This window comes from Tyto alba, unplaced genomic scaffold (genome assembly GCF_018691265.1).
Source record: "Tyto alba isolate M040663 unplaced genomic scaffold, T.alba_DEE_v4.0 Super-Scaffold_1000006, whole genome shotgun sequence".
Taxonomy (NCBI): Eukaryota; Metazoa; Chordata; class Aves; order Strigiformes; family Tytonidae; genus Tyto; species Tyto alba.
In genome coordinates, this window is record NW_024881272.1 from 29,933,389 (window position 1) to 29,954,008 (window position 20,620).

Consider the following 20,620-nt stretch of genomic DNA (forward strand, 5'->3'; position numbering starts at 1 on the left):
GTCACAGCTGGGCACTGGTGCCCCACGTCACACACCGTCCTGTTTGCTGACCAGCGTTCAAACAAACCACCATTGCTCCGGGCTTTAATGTTTGAATTAAAACCAAAATAAACCCCACAGCAAGCCAGAGACTGGCTTGGCCCAGCAGCACACGACCTCTGTCACAGCACGGGTGAGCTGGCCTTAGGAAATTAACTAAATACCTATAGAAGAGTTGAAAAATAGGTTACCTTGTAATTGAATTTTTTTTGCCTGCAGCTAAAGAAAAATTAGCCTTCCTGCTATCTTGTGCAGCCTGTGTGTTTGAGAACTTACCGGGGTGTGTAATAGCTGGAAGGGTGGTGTGACAGCTCCTTGGCCCAGCCTTTTCAACCGCCTTACTTCTGAGATGGGCTTTTTTTTTGCCTTTCCTCTCGCCGCCCCCCTCCCCCCCCCCCCCCCCCCCCCCCCCTTTCCCCTGCCTTTAAACTCCACACACTGCCAGGGAAATCTAGAGCTTTGACAGCTCAGAGGAGCCAAGAACAGGACTCCTGGCAGAGCGATGCGGTCCTGATCCCGTGCCAGCAGCCAGGGCAGAGCCCCTCTCCGGGGGAGACCCCAACTCACGGGGTGCCGGCACCCCATCCCATCGCCCCGTCCCATCGCCCCATCCTGCCAGCGGCTGCTTCAGCCGCCGTGGGGTAGCAGGGGCCACCAGAGTGGGAGGGTATTGAGGGCAAAGCACCCCAAATATCAGTCCCTGAGCGGCTGGGGGGGTGGGGTTCATCCTGCCCAGCTCAGGGGGACGCAGGACCCCCACCCCAGGCGGGCAGCGCAGCCGCGGTGTGGCTCTCCCTCCCAGTGTTGCTGCAGCTCCTGATGCAGCAAGATAACATCAAGGTTTGATTTATGAAGCTGGTGCATCAGTATCATGTTTTTTTCCCCCCTCCCTTCCTCCCATTGGCACCCAGGTTTTGGGGGGGGCATTTCCCAGGGAAAAGAGACCTGCAGCCCTTGGGTACCACACCGTCGTCCTTGCAGAGGGGGAGATGTGCTTGGCCCACCCCGGAGCCAGGGATGCTTCGAGCACCAGCCTCCCACCCTGCTCCCCTCTCGGGATGTGGGATCGCCTGCACAAACCCTCCGTGCTCGCCAGCATCCCCTTAATAGCTGAAAAATTCTACTTTTCAGCAAAGATCTGACTTACACCGCTTTCGCCTGCTATGGAGCCCCTCAGCCATTTATCCTTCCAACTGCTTCAAGAAGCAAGGAAACCAATAGGTCACTTTTTTTTTTTTTTTTTACTCAGCAGTAATTAATGGTTTAATTAACACTCACGACATCCAATTCCCATTGCTTTGCACGAGCAGCCTCCACTGCTGGGGCCTCCCTGCAAACTCTCCAGTAACTGGGGGTGGAGAGGGTTAGCCGGGGAGCCGGTGCGAGCTGCCGGCTGGAGGCCACCCATCTGGCCACGATTTCTTCCGAAGCTGGAAACTTCTCCTCCTCCCGAGCAGCAGCAGCGTTTCCAACACGTTTCACAGCCTGCTTTGCTTTTGCACGGGCTTGTTTACGGTGCGGCGGCTTTTACGGCTGAGGGAAGAAACCGGGCGCCATGAGTGTGCGCTACGCCCGGCCCTCGTTATTTACTCTTAACGATTTCCCAGTATTTTAACACCAGTCCCCAAGAAATTTCAGTCATCCCAAGGAGAATAGCTGCTTGTAACTGGTTGCTAATTACAAGTATGAATGTCAATTAATTCCTTTAGCTAATTATCCACTCTCCGAGCATCACGCACCGAAGAACTGTAAAAGATGGGCATATGGTGACGGATCAGAAGGGAGAAGCCGGCGCCTGCGTGCGCTCGCGGGGCGGCCGGGCCGGGGTGGGCCGGGGTGCAGGCAGCCCGAGAGCTGGGGGAATACGGCCGCCGCAGGCCGTAATTACAGCATTATGCTAATTGGGCCTGGAAAACATCAACCCCCTCCTTGCAACTTTTGTTTGGAGGCTTGAGCGCGGGTCAAGCGCCTGAAGTTTTTCTAATTGTGCTGTTCCCTCTGACGCAGAGGAGGGGGAAGAATCGTTTTTTCCCTGCGTGGAGCAAACTTCTTGATCGTAATCGCTGGTTGTAGAAACAAACAGTCCTAAGGAGAGAGGGAGAGGTCCCTGATGAGCCTCCCTGCTAAAGGCGGGGAGATCTGCTGGAGGATGCTGGTGGCAATCTGGCCACCCCCTGAGCCTCACAAGGCAGCTGAGCTGCTGCAAGCTGGGAGAAAACTGGTTTGGTTAAAAAATAATCTTCTTTGCTGCTCCCAAAAAAGGAAAATGTTTGAAAGGAAATGTTCTTTTCTGAAAAGATCAGAGTTAATCACATCTGGGTGTGCAGAGTTGCCCGTAAGGCATGGAGGAGGTTGTGGGGGGAGAGCAGAGCGGATACCCCCTCCCCGCTCTCAGAAAGCTGATAAAGAATTACAGATTTGATATTAGCAGCTGAGCAGCAAATGACCCAAAGGCTCCTAACCCTCAGTGGGCAAGCATCTTCCTGAGCTGGGCCACCAGTTCCATCCATCCCTGCCCGGCCCAGCCTTTGCAGAGGTACCGAGGTGTCCCTGCACCCGCCTCTAGTGTTTGGATGAGCATTTCACGTGTTCAGCCTAAAATTTGGGTCGTTGAGGCCCCAGCGCTGCTGGGGCAGCACCCAGTGCATCGGGTACTGATGGCCAGTGCTCGCCACGAGCGTTTGCTTTGTTCCAGTGCTTCATTATTCTTATTTACCAAAAAAAGTGAGGCCTTATTTCCTGTTGAATTTGTTTAATTATTTTTTGCAGTTTTCCAACAGCAACACTTGTGCTGCCTGCGCCTGCGAGGAGCTTTGATCAAGCTCTTGTACGTCGATTACCAAGATTCACTTATAAAAGCACGTAAATCAAATACAAATAGAACAACATCTCCCCCAAACACAATAGGCTGTATCCTTAATGTGGTGACACAGCGATTTGCATTTTATTTCCTTGTTATTTAAAAAAAAAAAAAAAAAAAAAAGGCTTTTATTATAAGCCTTGTTAGAGGTACTTCAAAGGCAGCAGGGCCAGGGAGCGGCTCCGGAGAAGTTTGCAGAGGCTTTGCTGGCCAGCGAGCCTGGCGTGTGAGCCTGCAGCTCTGTGGAAAATCCAAATATTGTCAGGCAGGTTTAACTGGGGGTGGGGGGAAGAACGCAGTGCCGCTGCGGTGCCGTCGGTACCGAGCGGGCTGGGGGAGCAGCCGGGACCCCCCGCGCCCCTCACTGGGGTGATGGGGGGAGAAGAGGAGGGTGGTGCGCGGGGCTGGGGAGGAGACCCAGCGCTCCGTCTCGGAGGCTGCTCTCTGGGAAGAGACGGAAGGAAAGTGGCAGCACCCTGTTCCGCAGAGCGGCTGGCAGCGTGCCACCGCGCTCCCCGGCTCTGCCACCGGCCCGGCACCTTCGCTCCCCGCCACGGAGCATCCAGATCAAACCCCCGAAGCAACCGGCCATCTTCCGGGCAGGAGCAGATTCGCCGAGCGCTACCTTAAGAAAAGTTATGCGTGGCTATATTTAAGGAAGCGGGAGGGGGTGTGCGCTGGCCCCGTCCCAGGGCCTGGTGCCAGCCCTGGCCTCGACGCCTGCGCCCGGTGCCGGCCGCGCACGCAGGTGTCCGGACGCTTCTCCTCCGAGCCAGCCGTCGCCTCGCCGCCGCCTGCAAATGCTCAGCTTCTTCTGGCTGAGGTGAGGGCTGGGGGGGGGGATGATGGGGACAAGGAGGAGGAATTGGGGGGGGGACGGGACACCCCAGGGCTGGGTGAGCAGGAGCCAGCGTCTGACGCCGTTGTGGAGGCTCCCACGCCCGGCGGTGGAGCGATGGCTTGTCCTGGCTTTGCGTCAGCGCTGGGCGGCTCTGCCAGGGGGGCGGGGAGGATGCGGGGTGAAAGCCCCTTGTGCCCCCCACTTTGCTCGCCCCGGGCGATGCCCTCTTGCCCGTGGGGTTTGCAGCGAGCTGCTCTATCGTGAGCGGCACCGGCAGCTCGCCAAGGGGGGGGACGTGGCACCCTCCCCCCCCCCCGACTGCAATGGGGACAGCAGGAGAGAGACGGCAACATCAACCCTCCTCCAGGTCTTTCTGGGTGTGCCAGGAGGGATGCCATGGCAGGGCTTGGCTTGAATTGGCCTTTTTTTTATTTAAAAAGGGGGAAGGGGGGCAGGTATTTGGGAAGCATGGGCACAGGGCTGCAGCTCTGGCGTTGTGGGGAGGGCAGAGGGATGCGCCAGGGCTGGCTGGGGCAGCATGGGTGTCTGGATGGGGGTGGGTGGCACGATACCGTGGTCATCTCCACCCTGGTGGTCTCAACGGAGGTGGTCTCCACCACGGTGACCACCACAGTTGAGATCACCAGGGTGGAGGCCACTGCACCGCCGTGGTGTCCGCCTTGGTAGCCTCCACCCTGGTGGTCTTGACCGTGGTGACCACCACTACGGTGGTCTCGAGATCACCAGGGTGGAGACCACTGCACCGTCACGGTCTCCACGGTGGCAGGCTCCACCGTGGCGGTCTCGACCGTGGTGATCTCCACGATGGTGGTCTCCAACTTGATGGTCTCAATGCTCCCGCAGTCTCCTCCCTAGGAAAGCCGTGGGTGGCAGGGCAAAGGTGCCTGGGCTGGGCGATGCTGTTGGGTGTCCCCACGCTTGTGAATTTTGGCCCTTGACACTGTTTGCAGCCGTAACGGGGTGATGCGCGGCTTTGCTCTCCCCCTGGGCTGGAGGCAGCAGTGCCAGGGCACCTTTGTCCCCTGGGATGCTCCCTGGGAGGACTTTGTCCCCATGCAAACCAGCACCTGCCTTCCTGGGAGCCTCCCGGGAGGTGCAGAGAGCGGCTGGGCAGGGGCACGGATAGGGCTGTGGGCTGTGGACACGGCCAGGGCTGGGGATGCTTCACCCAACGTTGAACCGAGCGGTGGAGGGGGATGCGAGGGGGCTGGAGGGGTCCTGCTGCGCTCGTCTTGAGCAAATTTTCCCCACGGGTGGTGGATGTAAAACCATCGGCCCCTCGTAAGGGGAGCAATCCTTGTGCCCCTCTCCGCTGCCTTTGGCCCTCAGGTGGCACTTTCCTGGCCCCACGCCTTGCTCTGCTTCATGAAACTCTAGGGAAAGCATGACATGCCCTCCCAAAAATACCACTTGCAGGGTGCCCTGGCCTTTCTTCCAGGCCGGCTGCCCTCCTAGGGTCCCGCCAAGACCCGTCACAGGGAGCTGCTGTGTTTCCTCACCGGGCAGTGACCTGGTGATTTGGCCCTTCTCGTCCCAGCGGGGCCACCACCCTGACAGCCCCACAAAGGAGGCGGCACCCTGCACCCCACCCCCAAGCAAACGCTGTGGGTCTTGTCCTGGGGACCCCGCTCCATCCTTGTGGGCGTGGGGTGATGGAGCTGAGCCGTGCTGGGCATCTCCGCTGCTGCTCGCCAGTGGGGTCCCGCTGGAGGGGACATCTCCCCTTGCACAAAACCTGCTCATCCCACCCCCGGGAGCACCGGGGCTTTGCCGCTGCTGGCAGTGGGGCAGGCGGGCCAGGTCTCGGGGGAAGGAGAGCCCTGACTGCCCTGTCGAGATGGCAGAATTTCCCAAAGTAGGTCAGGTTAATTTTTTAACGCGTGCAGATTTGCTTGTTACCATGGATATTGCTCAATTATACACCAATAATCCCCCATGAGAACTTCATTGTCGCTGCTTTCCTCCCCCCCATCTCCCTCCCTTTTTTCTTTAAATATTCCCAGGGAATATGTGACGGGAGTAGGAGACTAGAGCCAGGAGAGGGAAAATGGGTTTTCAGTATTTGGGAGGTGGTGGTGGGGTGGTGGGAGAGCTCTGGAGGGCAGGCGTGGGCAGTTCGAGGTGTGGGGCTGCCCCACTTTGCCCAGACCCCCCCACAGCCCAGCAGCCGGGACCCCCACCCTGGCTTCACCCTCATCCCTCCCTCCCACCCCCTGCTTGGGGGTGGCTAAAGCAAACACGCCGCTTCCAGCGGGCTCAAGGATTTGGGGGAACGACCGCTCTCCTGCATCCCTGCCCAGCATCACCCCAGGGGCTGCAGGACCCGAGGGGGTTTTGTGACAGAGGTTCCCCCAGGCTGGTGGCCCCCCGGTGATTTCCCAAAAGGCCAGCGCCCAATTTGGCAGCGGAGACCATCCCCAGAGCTTGTGGGTGCTTTAGTGCTTTGGGACACGCCCCTGCCAGGGTATAGGAGAGCAGTGGGGTGCCACAGGGTCCCTCTCCCCCAGTATTTGTGGAGCTGCTGGGGTGTCTTCCCCTTTGCGCCGCCCCCCCAGTTTGCTCTGTGGGCTTCTTACGCCTTCAGCAGCACAGGAAGCGAGCGTGGCAGGTGGCAAGAAAAATATTCTGCTGGAAAGGTTTTTTTCTAATGAAAACTTTTTTTTTTTGGGGGGGGGGGGGTAGAAATGGGTCACTCAAGGGGTGACAGAGTAAGAGCATCATCTCCTGGGTACTGCATCCTGTTGCCATGGTGACCCGAGGGCTACATCAGTCAACAGCTTTAAAAATGTGACAGTTGAATGAGGCTGGAGATTTTAATGAGGACAGACACTTGCTCGCTTAGTTTCGATAACCGAATACTCTATAAATACTCACTGGCTGAATGGTTCCAGGACTCTGGAGCAGGTTTGGGACGCGTGGCCGGGGCACTCCCCTTCCCCGGGCAGAGCCCGGTGCTCTAGGGTGGGAGTGTGGGCTGGGGCCACCTCGGAAATAGTCGGGTAGGGGGGATATATGAAAAGCACACATCTAATTTTTTAACTCCCTTCTGCTAACCCAACCCAGGGGAAAGGGTGACACGGTTGCAGAGCCAGGAGCAGGTTTGGGTTTCCGCCGTATGGCCCGAGCCACCGCCATGTGCCTGCATTAAAGCAAACCTGGGGAGCAAACCCAGCTTGATAAACGGGAGAGTAACGCTTGCACCGGGCTCTTGCAGGGGTGGGTGAACCATAAGCAAGCTCCCAAGCCTCAGTAGCAAGCCCGGGGAAGTCATGGGGCTGGGAAAGCAAAGCCCAGTGCTGCTGAGGCAGGGGTGGGAGGCTCTGAAAGGCTCAGCGGTGCCGTTTGCATCCCTGGGTGCTCTGAGCACCCTCATTTCGTACCAACCACAACGGGTGCGCGCCGTGCGATGCCCCAGCGCTGGCTTCTGCAACGGGCTGATGAAGCAAATCTGCAGCTTCCACTTTTTTGTCCCTGTGCCAAAATCAGTTGTTCCCACACCTTGGGGAAGGAGCTGCCACCTCCGCCAGCCCAGCTGGACCCACGCGGGAGTGGGATTCTTGCTGGGACAGCTGAGGACATGTCAAGGTCCCGTCAGGCTTGTGTTTAAAAGCGAGCTGTAAATATAAAGCCTCTTCCACTTGTTTTTGCTGCAGCTCCCACACTGCCATTCCTTGCAATGTCACCGCTGTGTCCAGCTGGGACCCAGTCGCAGTGCATGTGGCCGGGGAGCCCGTGGGCACCCAAAGGGTACGTGATGTCCTTGGGGGATGCCAGGCAGAGGGGCCGGTGCAGGGCACAGTGGCGTCGCTGGTGCCGGGCGCTTCCCATTTGCTGCCCCCGGTACCACCCGTGCACAGCGTGAGTCCCGTCTGCCGCCAAAAATACTCTCCTGGCTGTCTTGTGACCACAGCAGTGTCATTGTGACAGCCGGGGGAGCTTCAGGACACAGCCCTCTGTCACATGGAGCAACATGGAAAGTATTGACACAGCGTCACCGACCCAGGGATGGACCACAGCACCGCGCCCTGGGCTCGGTCCAGCACCCCAGAATAGCTGGGACTCTTTCCATCACAGCTGGTGAGTGCTGGACCTGACCCCCGAGGAATGGCAAGTGCGAGCCCTGGGCTTGTCCTTCTCTGTTTCGGCTCTGTCAGCCCCCTGATAGGTGCTGGCGAGGGGCTGGTGCCGTGGGGAGGGACGTCACCGTGGTCACGGGGTGTGACAACCCGCTGCGTCGTTGGCTCTGTGGCACCCGCCACACATACTGCTTTGCCCCGGGCCGGGGGGGACAGCCACAGGCACCCTCCACCCCCAGCTCTGCTGGTCCTGCTGTAACCCGGAGCCACTCTTCTCCTTTGCAGGTGTCTCTTAAAAATGGTCAAGGAGACTATTGTAGTCCCTGAGGAGATCTTGAGCTTCTGTTGCAATGGCCTCCAGGTACCCCTCTGTGCCGTGCCATTAACCCCGGGGCTCCCCATCGTGCCGGCGGCTACTAACCAAAGGCTGCGCCGGGCAGATGCCCCACACCGGCTCCAGTTGCATCTGCTCCCCAAGCCTTCCCCATCAGCATCCCCGGCCTCTTGCTGGCTACCATGGGGTCAGGGCTGTTCCCACGGGGTGCCGGCTTTTTCTCTGAAATTTATAAACGGTAAGCACCGGGAAAACAACCGGCGGGAGCTCCGGCCAGGCTGGCTGTTCCTTTTGCAGCAGGCGGCTTTGGAGCTCTTTCGTTTGCTGGCTCGCACCCCAGAGCCTGCCAGCTTCCTGAAATAGCTCCGTGGTACTCGTGTAGGCACCTCGGTACGCTGGGGAACAGCCCGGGAGGTTCACAGGGGGGATTGCAGACCGCTGGAGGGGCTCCGGCGGTCGGGGCTCCATCTCACCGTGGGATGGGGGCCCCTTTGCTGTAGGCTCGGCTTGCCGCGTTCGCCGCCGTCTCCGCTAAGCTGAGGTTTGTGCCATTCCTGGGATGTCGTGTACCAGTAGCTATGGAAACAGAGGTTAGACCCACTAGAGAAAAATGCTATTCTGAGAGGCGGTGAGCTCAGGGTAGTCGGGAAAGCTTCATTTTCAGCACAAAACCCATCTTTAAAAGAAGCTGGGCAAAGCAAAGGGCAAAGAAGCTGCTGCAAAGGGGCCCTCGCAACAAGTGCTGTAAATGGGAGCCACAGTGGGAGCAGAAAGCGGAAGGAAGGGCTGTAACGAAGCCCAGACTGCTCCTCGTGTCTCTTCAATTACTCACTGGGCTAACTGAGTTCACCCCTTGTGTAACATGGCCCGCCTGAGATCTAATCAGCTATTTTTCTTGCCGGCACACTTGCAATGCTAAGGTCTCCCTCCCAGCCCGCCTCCCGCCGGGGGGACCGTCAGGAGCAGCTCCCTGCCCAGCAAACTGTGAAGCCAAGGAGGAACGTATTTGACTGTGCAAACAACCCCAAACCAAGGATGATTCCCCTCCTGCCTCCCCTGCTTGTGCCACACAGGAAAAACTGCTTGCGGTGTTTCTTTCGGCAAAGGGGGTGTTGGTGGAAGGTGTGGAGCATCGCTGCATGCCCAACCCTGGGCGCACAAAACCACCCTTTGCTGTGGCACCCTGAAAAAGAAGCTGTCGGCGGGAGCAAACTTCGTTCCCAGAGAATTGATTGACTTTGGGAGGAGGTTTTGCACAATTTTGGGGAGGAAGTGGCTGGGTTGGGGCTTCTCTGCTGCCACGGTGGCAATAAATGGCCTGGAAACCTGTAGTGATCACCCACGAAGCTCTTTTTAGAGTGTTTTTTTTTGCCTTTTGGCTGTGGGCATCATGTCTTTGGCGATGGGCTGGGTGAGTTTTGGAGGTGCCCGAGGCTGTGCAAGGCTGGGGGTCTTGCGGGCTCTGCGTGGGGAGGGGGCTGCGTGGGTCACTCTTTCCTTGAGGGATTTTCCTCCCATTTGGGTAAATGGAGCTCTCATCCCTTGCAGGGCTCGACCTCCCTGCCGCGTGCCCAGGAGCCAGAGGAGCGGGACGAGGCTCCGGGGGCCATGGCGAGCCCCTCGCCCACCCGCAACCCCACCGAGGTGCAGATGAGCCAGCTGGTGCTGCCCTGCCACACCAACCACCGCGGCGAGCTCAGCACCGGCCAGCTGCTCAAGTGGATCGACACGGCCGCCTGCCTCTCCGGTGAGCCGTCCTCTTCCCAACGGAGCCATCGGCCCGCCGGGATGGGAGGGAAGGGACCTGCTGGCATCCCCGGGAGCCGGCTCAGTGGCAGCGTGCCCGGCGGTCCAGCACCGTCCCTCGGAGCTGGTGCCAGCTGGGGACCCGCGTCACGGTCGTTTTGCTGAGTAATTAGAGAGAGCAGGACGGGAGGGGGAGGAGACGTGCGCTGCAGCACGCTCGCTTGCTCAGGGTCAGATCGAAATCAATGCCTGCTTCTTCCCAAACGCCGCCTTTTCCCTTGCCTGGTGTGCCAGGGCATGGCGAGACCGGGTTGGTGACGTCCCCAGCATCCCGGCAGCAGCCAGAGAGCTCTGCCAGACGGGGCCGAGCTCCTCCGCTCGGGGAGAAGCGCCGGAGCTCGCCCGACCAGCCGCCCTACGGAACACACTGCAGGTCGCTGAGCACGGGGAGGTTATGGCAAGGAAACGGGTGCAATTTTTGCAGCTTGACAAGGTTCCCAGGGCCATTTTGCAGTTTGAGGTTCCCCAGAGTCCCGAGGGGGAGACGGAACAGCGAGACGGCTTTGAAATATTTGCTGCGTACAGGGAGGTGATACTGGCTGCCTGCGCATCCCCACAGTGGCTGAAAGCATCGAGGGGAGGCAAACAGCGGGGCAACGTGCCTCCTAGTTACAACACACCTCCAAACCCTGAAAACATCTGCACACCCACACTGCTACTGGGCGGGGAGAAACCCCAAACCCTGCTCTTGCCCCTTGCAAACGGGGCCAAGAGGGCACGAGCAGGGAAAGGAACAGCAGCCGGGGTTCCACCGGTGTCACCAGCCCCGAGGCAGCAGCCGTGGGGCAGAGGAGCCGCCGATCCCCTCGCACGCTCGCTCGGCGTGTTGCTGCAGGTTGCTGATGCAGTTTGTTTTTCCTTCCCAGCCGAGAGACATGCCGGCTGCCCGTGCGTCACGGCTTCCATGGATGATATCTATTTTGAGCATACCATTAGGTAAATACGCTGCTCTCCAGCGGGGCACGCGTCGGGGGGGGAGGCGGATGGTTTTGTTTTGTTTTGTTTTGTTTTTTTCCCTCCCCCCATCTGCTGGGTGCAACAGGGATGGTGGGATTGCAGCTGGGACAGCAAGCAGCATGTTTGGGAGGGGGGGAGGATGAGGTGGCAGTGCCAGGCTCACAGGGCAGCCAGGGATTGAGGCTCCGGCTCCGCCGTGGGGCTGCGGGCCAGCTGTCTGCTCTGATTTATCTGCTGTCTGGTCGCCTGGGGAGCTCCTGCTGGGTTGGCTTCCCGGTATTTCCCCCAACCCCAGCTCCTCCCTGGCTTTGTTCAAGAAACACTCTGACTTAGTGCTCTGGAAAACTTAAATCTTGCGAATCGTGCCTCTGCAGTGGCCGCGTGGGTGGCTGGTGTGCGGCGGAGCTCACCCACCCACCGGGTGCTGGGCGGGGGGGGGGAATGGGACGTCCTTGAGCATTGCTTTGTGAAGTGCACCAGGCTGAGCTTTGCCCAGCCAAAATCCCCTCCCAAGCTCGTCCTGGCATCCCCCTGGGCACTGCCCCAGCAGAGGCGCCCACTCCGATGCGCACAGCCCCTGGACTGCCACGTCGTGGGGGGACAACATAAACATTCCCACCAGGCATAGGTCTTACATGCCCAAAGCGGTCTCCTCCCATACCCCTCCCCACCCCCAGGAAGCCCACCCACCTTTACTCATTTCTCAGAGCCCCCATACCCCTCCGAGCAGGGGCCTGCCCATCTGCTCACCCCTTGGGTACCATCTCAGGGGACTTGGTGGGTGTTTTGGCACAGGGTACCTACAAAAGTGCCCAAAGGGCCCGATGGCAGAGGTGCCAGCGTGCTGGCAGAGGGGTTTTGGGGACCCCCCAGTCCCCTGGGGACCTGCTGGCCACAGGTTGGCCCGGCCAAGCAAGCCGTGCAGTATAGGATCCATGCTGCCCAGCAGCTCCCCACCATGCAGGTCTACCCACTGGGGCGGAGACCAGTTCAGACACCCTGGGCTGGCGTTGGGGTCCTGGGCTGGTGGCCAGTTTGTTTGGTGCCAGGAAGTCTGACTCGCTCCTGAGTTTCACTGTCATCCCCAGGGAACGTTGAACTCCCACTTTCTCCATCCCACATCAGACGTCGGGGTGCTGGTGGGCCGGCAAGCCACTGGCAGAGGCTGGGGTGCCCGTCGGTGCCACCATCGGGGTCGGTGCCCCGCGCCGAGTGGGCTCAGCAGGTGCTGTGCCCGGCACCGTGCGTCTCCTGCTCCCAGGGGAGTTTTGCCCAGGAAGCTTTTCCCTGTGGATTTCAGGAGTGGGAGGATGGACCAGAGCTCCAGAGTGTTAAATCAAGCCCTGTGAGGCATTCGCCCCTCCTCGGGGGTGAGCCAGGCACCGCTCCAAGGGGTCAGGGAATTTGTGCTGCTCCTGGCTCAGATCCTGCTTGCTGTGGTCCAGCTTAATGCTCCGAGCGAGGGCCCTGGCAGGGTTTTCCCGCAGAGCTGTTTGAAGGCAGAGGAGCTTTAGGGTGGTGTTTGCCATCCGTTCTCCTCCTTCCCTGGCTGTTTGTGCTTTCCGCTGCCCTCCCACTGCGAGGGAGAGACCCTCGTGGGCAGGGAGGGGCTGTGGGTGGTGGGAGGGGAGCAGAGGAGACCCCAAAACATCACTGACTTAAAAACTCACCGGCTGGGCATTGGATGCTCCGCATCCCTCAGCCCTGCCGCGTGGAAGTGCAGCCTCTTGGGAGGATTTCACGTGGGTTCCTGTGGTTTTTATGGCATTGGCTTGTGCCATTTGATAAGGAGAGAGAGGATAAAGCATTTTTGAGGCTGTAATAGAGACATTTGGGGCTGCCGATGCCCCTGCTCAGACCCCAGTCCTCGCATGCCTCTCGTTGCAAACCCAGCTGGAGCATCCATGCTCCAGCCTCACCACGCCACCGCTTCCTTCATCTCTAACCCTCTCCCCCCCATCTTGCTTTTTCTTTTTGCACCAGCCAGCCGTATATAAACCCTCCTGGGCAGCGGGACGGGAAGAGCGGTGTCGGGTACGGACGTTTGCAGCCTTAGAGCAGCCGGCCTAACGCAGCGCTGCCGTGAGTTGGGAGCGTTAACCCCACTGACGCGGCACGGCCTGGGAGGTGCACGGCGGCTGCCCACGTAACCCCGCTAACGTTTCGTTGCCGCTGGGCCCGGGGTCCGTGCCGGGGGGGACGGCCAGAGGCCCCGTCCCAGCCCCTGCTCCAGCCAGAGCCAACGTGCAAACCGTGTCGAGACGATTGCGGTCGTTTGAAGCCCGAAGTCGTGCGTGGGGGCAAGGAGGAAGTTACGGTGCCGAAGCGCACGCTGACTCTTCCTTGCTTCTGACTTTGAACCCTCTGTGGTGCAAACCTGCGGTGGCGGTTATAGGGTTTATTTTTCCACTGAGTTTTCTAGCACTGGCCTCTGTTAGGGAATGAAGAATATTCTTGATTTAATTCGGTAAAGTCTCTGTTTGCTGTCGGTGTTACAAATAAGCTGCATTAGGTCAGTACCAGCCTGGAGTAGGTTAGGCTGCAGAGCTGAAGCTGTTTGTATGTTTACTCTGAAGCCTACTGAAGGCGCAGAGGAGAGCGCCTGGACTCTGCCAGCAGCAGTTTGCTGCCAGCAGATGTCTCGTGAGAGATGATGCAAACTATTGCTGGCCGGATCCTGCCTCCTGCTGTCTCCCAGTACCCCAAGGCGTCCATTGCTGGGAGACCCTGGAGAGGAGCAGTCAAAGTGCCTGCAGCTTTGGGGTTGCTGCTGCTGCCAGATGAGTGCCGCCCCATGGGTGCCCCCCTTGAGCAGGACAGCGCCGTTTGCTCTGGCAGGAGCGTGCATGCGTGCATGGCGGGGGGTCCCGAGCAAACCTCGGGCACCTCTGCACCCCTCGGGCGTCCCGGCAGCACCCCAGACCTGGGGACCCATTTGCACGCAGCTTCTCGGGGGTGACATCTCGCTGCCGGGCTGGACGCCCGTGGGTTCCCATGGCTGGCGGTGGCTGTCCCCGTGTCCTGCCGGCTGTCCCAGCGTGTCCCCGCTGTCCCGGGCAGCCGGTACCGCCGCGGGCAGCGAGCTGTAATGCCGCAGCAGCTCGGCGTGGAGACGCTCAGTGCTGGCGTGTGTGCTGGACAACCGTGGGCCGTCGCCCCCTCCCCTCCTATAACCCCTCACGTGCTTTCTCCTCTTTCTGTTTTTCAGCGTCGGGCAAGTTGTCAACATCAAAGCCAAAGTGAACCGAGCCTTTAACTCCAGCATGGAGGTTGGTGTGCTTCCCCCCTCTCCAGCTTCACCCCCTGTCCCCCTCCCCCTCGCCAGGCATCCGTCCCCACCAGCCACACGTGCCCCTTCACCACGGCCAAACACGACAGCCCCAAACCCTCCTTGCGGTTCCCAGCTTTGATCCTGCATCTGGATCCCCTCCCTCTGGGCCTGGCCCCGGGGTGTTTGGTGGGATGTGGGTCTCCGGGGGAGCAGAGCTGGCTCTCAGGGGTGCTGTGCCCTCTCCCAGGTGGGCATCCAGGTGAGCTACGAAGACCTGTGCAGCGGGAAGCACTGCAGCATCTGCAAGGCTTATGCCACCTTCGTGGCGCAGGGCCCCTCCGGCAGCAAGGTGAGCGGTGGCTGGTGGCTGTGGGGTCTCGGGTGGCCCCTGAGCAGAGAGAAACGGCCTCTCTGGGGAGACCCAGGCTGGGCTGGGCCCGGCTTTCCATCAGGGCACGCGCTGTTGCTTCGTGGCTATCTGCACATGATCGGCTCGGTGATCCTTTATCCCGTGTGTGCGGGGTGCCGGGTGCTGCTGTCCCCTCCCCTGTGCCCAGGGAGGGCAGGGATGTTCTCCCCTGACAGCGCCGGAGGACGGGTCCTTAGCATCGGTGCCCATCCCTGCTGTGTGACACCTCCCAGGGGATCCCCGTTTGGCTGCAGGACCTGTCTGCCCTCTGACCCCCACCGTGAGCAGCTGTAACATAACCCAGGAGGAGCACGGCCGGCTCCGACACACGTACAGTGCTACAGGGGCATGTGCCGGCGCCCGAAGGAGCCCTGCCCTGTCCCGCAGCGGGACTACACCCTGCCCGTGCCCCCTTTGCAGGTGAAGCTGAAGCCGCTGACCCCGCAGACGGAGGAGGAGAAGATAGAGCACAGCATCGCTGCCGAGCGCCGCCGCATGCGCCTGGTCCACAAGGACACCCTCAAGGACCTCCTCACCCGCAGCCCCCGTGAAACCGGTACTGGTGCCCTGCAGCCCGGGCTTCCAGCCCCAAAATAGCCCCGACGCCCACTGGTGACATCTTCCTTCCTCGGCGGGATGCTGAGGGTGGGGTTAAGAGTGGTTTGGGGATGCCCTGGCGGTGGAGGGGAGGGATCAGCCCCACCATCCCGTGCCCCCCAAGTCGGGACGTGTGGGAGGGTCGATGCAGTGGGAGGGTGGCTGTGGGGAGAGGGCTGGTGGGACACCGTTCTCCCCCCACGGCAGAGCTGGAGACGCGGGACGGCAGCGTGGCGGTGCCGGCAGAGAAGACGCGAGTGGAGAGCGTGGAGCTGGTGCTGCCCCCGCACGCCAACCATCAGGGCAACGCCTTCGGCGGGCAGATCATGGCCTGGATGGAGAACGTGGCCACCATTGCAGCCAGGTGACCCCGGGGGAAATGACAGTGTGCCTGGAGGGGACACACAGCCAGAGCGGCACTCGGCTGGCTGGGGACACAGCCAGGTTATGGGGACCCTCCAAAGGGATGGTCCCCAGCCCCTCACCCCTGGGCGATGCCGTACAGGGGGTCCCACGGGGTGCTGGAGGACTCCAGGGAACGGTTCACACTCGTCCCAGTTTGCTTATTGTCCCTTCTCATGGCTGGTTTTGGTGGGTGAAATCCCGGGGTGCCATTTTTGGGGTTGTCCTCAGCTCTGGCTGGGTTGGGGGGGGTACGTTTTGTTGCTGGGTGATGGGGCCACGGCCAGGGAGGGTAACGCCTGCGCCCCCACAGCCGTCTGTGCCATGCCCACCCCACGCTGCGGGCCATCGAGATGTTCCACTTTCGGGGACCATCGCAAGTCGGGGACCGCCTGGTCCTCAAAGCCATTGTCAACAACGCCTTCAAAAACAGGTGGGTGTTGGTGGCAGGGGTCCCCATCCCACCCTCCCGGAGGCTCTCCGCCCCCTCACCCCTTCTGCTCTGACACCCCTTTTCCGCCCCCCCCCCCCAACCCCGCAGCATGGAGGTGGGGGTCTGCGCCGAGGCGTACGGCCAGGAGATGTCCATCAGCCGAAGGCACATCAACAGCGCCTTCATGACCTTCGTGGTGCTGGACCAGGAGGGCCGGCCCCGCACCCTGCCGATGGTGACACCCGAGCCGGGGGTAAGGACGGGCAGGGCTGGCTTCTCCCCACCCTGGTGGCACGGGACCCCCAGAAATCCCGCTTAGCCCTGAAAGGCTCTCGGATTCATGGCAAAGCAAATGCAGTTTTATGGTGATGGAAATGGAATTGCTCGATAGCAAGTGAATTAAATTGATTGCTTGGTATCGCTAATAATAAAATAAACCATTTGCCTGCGCAGAGATGGAGCTGTATTAGCCATGCAGGGTTTAACAGAATATCGCCTGCAAGTTTCTGCTCAACTGTTCTGTAAGTTTAGGGGAAAGAATGCAAGTCTCTTAGGTTGTTTTTACCTTTCAAAGCACCCTGAGCCATAATTTGCTCAGATCCAAATATTTAAGAAAGGCTGTCACACGAGCACGGCAGCGAAGCAAACACCCGCGTGTCTTGGGGTACATCGTAGCGTGAGCGAGCAATGGCATCGCCTTCCCCTTGGCTGACTCCTGCTCACCTACGTGATTTTTTTGATGCCTTAAAACTAGGACTCTTCTCCCACCCTGTGGGAGAGCATCTCATGGCCGGAGCCAGGTTCCCTGAAACTGCTTCTCCACTCGCTTTAAAGCCCTGTGCTACTGCTTTCTTTGAAATAAGTTTTTTTTGGGGGGGGGTGTTATTTCCCAGGAGGGGACATCTGTATGTGCTAGTGGATGAAGTTTGCGTTTCAGTGGCTGTTTGCAGCTCTGCAGCCGCACGGAGGGTTTTTTTCCTCATGTGCCAGTGCCTGTCGCTTGATCACAGCACGCAGTGGCGATGCTAAAATAGCTCACAGTTAATCACTAACCACCACTGCCAGCGTAGCCAGGGTGGCAGCCAGCGAGCACAGGGGCTTTTCACTGCCCAACATTTTGCCCACTCCGCAAAAGATATCTGGTTGTTTTTTTCCCCCTCTCCTTTTCCTATTAACTTAATGTGCTTTTCCTATTAATCAGGATGGAGAGAGGAGGTACAGAGAAGCCAGCGCTAGGAAGAAAATTCGGCTGGACCGGTGAGCAGAAAAATCAAGCGGGATGTAGGGATGGAGGAAGGAGGGAGGGGGGGCTCAGCACTGGGGTACAGGGACAGGCTGTGCGTGGTTTGTGGCCCACCATAAGGGAAATTGTTCCTTCCCTGCAGAAAATACGTCGTCTCCTGCAAACAGACCGAGGTGCCGCTCTCCGTGCCCTGGGACCAAAGCAACAAGGTGGGTGCTGCCCCGCGGGAGTCGCTGCCTCCTGCCCCCCCCCCCCCCCCCCTCCAGCCCCTGACGTGCTGCCCCTGCCCCAGGTGTATCTGAGCTACAACAACGTCTCTGCGCTGAAGACGCTCGTAGCCAAAGCGAACTGGGCGCTCGCCAGAGAAAAGGAAAAGGTACCAAACCCTGCCCCAGCCCCCCGAGCTGCTTCTCGCCCCGAGACCGTGGGCGACCCGGGGGCTCGGTGGTGGTGAACGCGTCCCAGCCCACCCCCTGTGCTCCCCGAGGTGCGGATGTACACGCTGGAGGAGGACAAGTTCCTCTCCTTCCGCATCGAGATGTCGGTCCACATCGCCGCCGGCCGAGCCTTCTCCCTGCTCTCCGACCTGCGGCGCCGGCACGAGTGGGACAGCCACTACGCGTGAGTGCTGCGGGGCTTCCCGGGGGCACCCGGCCCTCTCCAAAACTCACATCCTTAAATTTAAGCCTCGTCGCTTTGGGTTTTTTCTGGGAGCAAGCGTTTTGCCTCAGAGCCACGACTGCTCCTGGAGACCTTTCACCGCGCATCCCTGTCGCCGGGGGCGCTGGCTCCACCTGCGCTGATGGCTGCGCTTTGCTGCAGAAAATGCCCATTTTGGGTCCCCCGACGTATTTGGGGCTGTAAATGCGGCCCCTTCCTCCCCAGCACGGTCTCTCCCGGCGTGACCTGTCCCCTCTCGCCTCGCAGGAGCGCGGAGCTCGTCCAGCAAGTAGACGACGACGACATGATCTACCACGTGGTGAGCCAGACGCTCAGCCGCGAGAACAAGCCGCAGGACTTCGTCATCCTGGCGTCCCGACGGAAACCTTGCAGCAAGGGGTAACCGTCCCCCCTCCCCAAATCCCTGCTGCCCACCAGCCGGGCTGTGCCGGCTCACTGGGCTCTCTCCTCCCCAGGGACCCCTACGTGGTGGCCTTTCGGTCGGTGACGCTGCCCACCCACCCCGCCAGCGCCGGCTTCACGCGGGGGGAGACGCTCTGCTCTGGTTTCTGCATTTGGCCGGAGTCGGAGGAGATGAGCAAGGTGCGATGCCAAGGCTGTGCCGTGGGGCGGTGCCGCCCGCACCCCATCGGGGAGGCTCCCCCATCCCCACGCACCCCTACTAACCATCCCCCCTGCCTCGCAGGTGGCTTACTACAACCAGGCCACGCCGGGGTACCTCAACTACGTCACCACCAACGTGGCGGGACTGTCCTCCAACTTCTGCGCCACCTTCGAAGCCTGCGAGAAGTTCCTGCTGAAGAACAAGGAGGACCTGATCGTGCGGCTGCAGGACCTCTAGAGCCGCGGCAGCCCTGCTGACAGACGGACAGACAGATGAGGGGGCACCTTGCTGGTGGAAGGGGACATGGGATGGTGGCACCCAGACCCGGCCTCTCCCTCGGGGGATTTGGCTGGAGCGAGGTCCCGGGGGCTGGAGGGGCATCACTGTACCGCCTCACGCCTTGCACTGATCTGTCATGTCTTTTCTACTTCCTTTTTTTTTTTTTTTTTTTTTTTTTATTCAGAAATTTTATAATCTGATGTACAGGACTTGGTTTTCTAGTTCACTTAACGCTACTTGAATCTTTGTATGATCCAAAGTCTTCCTAACACAGATTATTTTTTTCCCTCTCTCTTTTTTTTTTTTTTTTTTTTTTTTTTACTATTTCTTTATGGGGGAAACTGGTTCCCTTTGAGGCAGCAAAAGGAGAGAGGGGGCAGTGATGTGGGGATGGTGCCGTATCCTCACGGGTGCAGGGGTGGCTGGCAGAGCATCCCACTCCCCCCACATCTGCCTTGTGCTGCTTCTCTTCCCAGGCAGGGCTGGCCAACAGCCCCTGCTCCCGCCAGGCTGAGATCCTCCCCCGTGGGGCTGTGGATGGCGTGGCAATAAAAGTGCATTAAAAATTAAAAATATGTGTTCCAGGGGGTTCGCTCTGCGGCTGCCCAGTCAATGAGCATGGGGTGGGGGTCTTGCACCCGCAGCACGGCCCGGGCAGGTGTCATTTCCCCAGGAGAGGAGAGGGACGGGGTGGCTCAGGGTCACAGCCCCAAGAACTGCTGTCCCGGGGGCCCTCTGAGGCAGGAAGGGGGGTGTCAGCCGGTGCTCCGCGCTTTTTGGCTTTGGGGGGCTGCCCGGAGGCATCGCCACCACAGCAGGGGCAGCGCGGGCTGGTGCAGAGCCGGGGGGCTGCCCCTCGTCCTCATCCGCTGGGCACACCGACACCTTGAGATGTAAACCCCAAACTGCCTCGGGAGCACTTGGGAAAGCAAAAAAAAAAAAAAAAAAAAAAAATGACAAAGCCAAACCTTGTTTCCTTAAGTCTGAACAAGGCTGCTGAGGAGATGGGGAGGAGGTGCAAGCGGGTGCTGAAACCCAGAGCCTCAGAGGCTTCGAAACTGATCCCTAATTGCCCTGAGCACTAATGACTTGAGTGCCTCTGGGGGTGCTCCCCCACCCCCCCCACCCCCAGCCGCTTGGGTGGCAGCAGGGAGCTGTTCCACAGATGTCCCCAGCAGCGGAGGATGGGGTTAGGACCACCGCAAAGACCTTGCTGCCCACCTGCTTCTGCCCGAGATGCTCGGGGAAAGCCACCGAAACGCAACGCGGGGGGTGTGTGTGTGGGGGGAACACACCGTAGAAGTGTCACACCCCAGGGCACGCCTGCCCTCAGCCACAGGCCAGCCGAGAGCCACCTTCCAGGCTCTCCTGCCTTAGTAGCCGGGGGGGGGGGGGGGGGGGGGTAGGAGGGGGGTGGTTTGCGATGGCATTGAGGTTGCTGGAAGGCTTGCTGCCCGCTGGGAAGGCCACCAGCCCCAGCAGCCCTTGGGCACAGCGGGTTTAACGCGGCCCCCCCCCCGGGGGCGGCAGCCCTGCCCTCGCCTCGCAGAGCCCCCCCCCCCAAGCTTCACCCCCCCCCTCCCCCGAGGGCTTCTGCAGAGCTTAACCACGAGCTGATAACACCGCGCTTGGGGTGAGACGAGGCCGTGGGGGACCAGCAAGGAGCACAGGGTCTTTTCCAGGCACCTCAAGGTGCTTCCCCTTGCTCTAGAAAACCGCTTTGCCACCCAAACTCCCCACCCGGTTTATAAGCAGAAGGAGCCGCCC

General features: G+C 60.1%; 1 protein-coding gene across 3 annotated transcripts; it reads left to right on the top strand.

Moving 5' to 3' along the window:
- The first annotated feature begins 3,277 nt into the window (after positions 1-3,277).
- On the top strand, positions 3,278-19,426 carry ACOT11 (acyl-CoA thioesterase 11). Of its 3 annotated transcripts, XM_042784072.1 has the most exons (17): positions 3,334-3,722; positions 8,123-8,198; positions 9,720-9,918; positions 10,844-10,913; positions 14,143-14,203; positions 14,453-14,554; positions 15,035-15,170; positions 15,419-15,575; positions 15,927-16,046; positions 16,155-16,299; positions 17,248-17,303; positions 17,432-17,498; positions 17,582-17,665; positions 17,777-17,910; positions 18,217-18,348; positions 18,426-18,552; positions 18,656-19,426. In XM_042784072.1, the coding sequence occupies exons 1-17, from the start codon at positions 3,700-3,702 to the stop codon at positions 18,809-18,811; spliced, it is 1,845 nt and encodes a 614-aa protein (XP_042640006.1). In that variant the 5' UTR covers positions 3,334-3,699; the 3' UTR covers positions 18,812-19,426. The 3 variants fall into 3 exon arrangements, with proteins under 3 accessions (XP_042640015.1, XP_042640006.1, XP_042640012.1); XM_042784081.1 differs by lacking the exon at positions 8,123-8,198 and having other exon boundaries at positions 3,278-3,722; XM_042784078.1 differs by lacking the exon at positions 14,453-14,554.
- Positions 19,427-20,620: the final 1,194 nt, after the last annotated feature.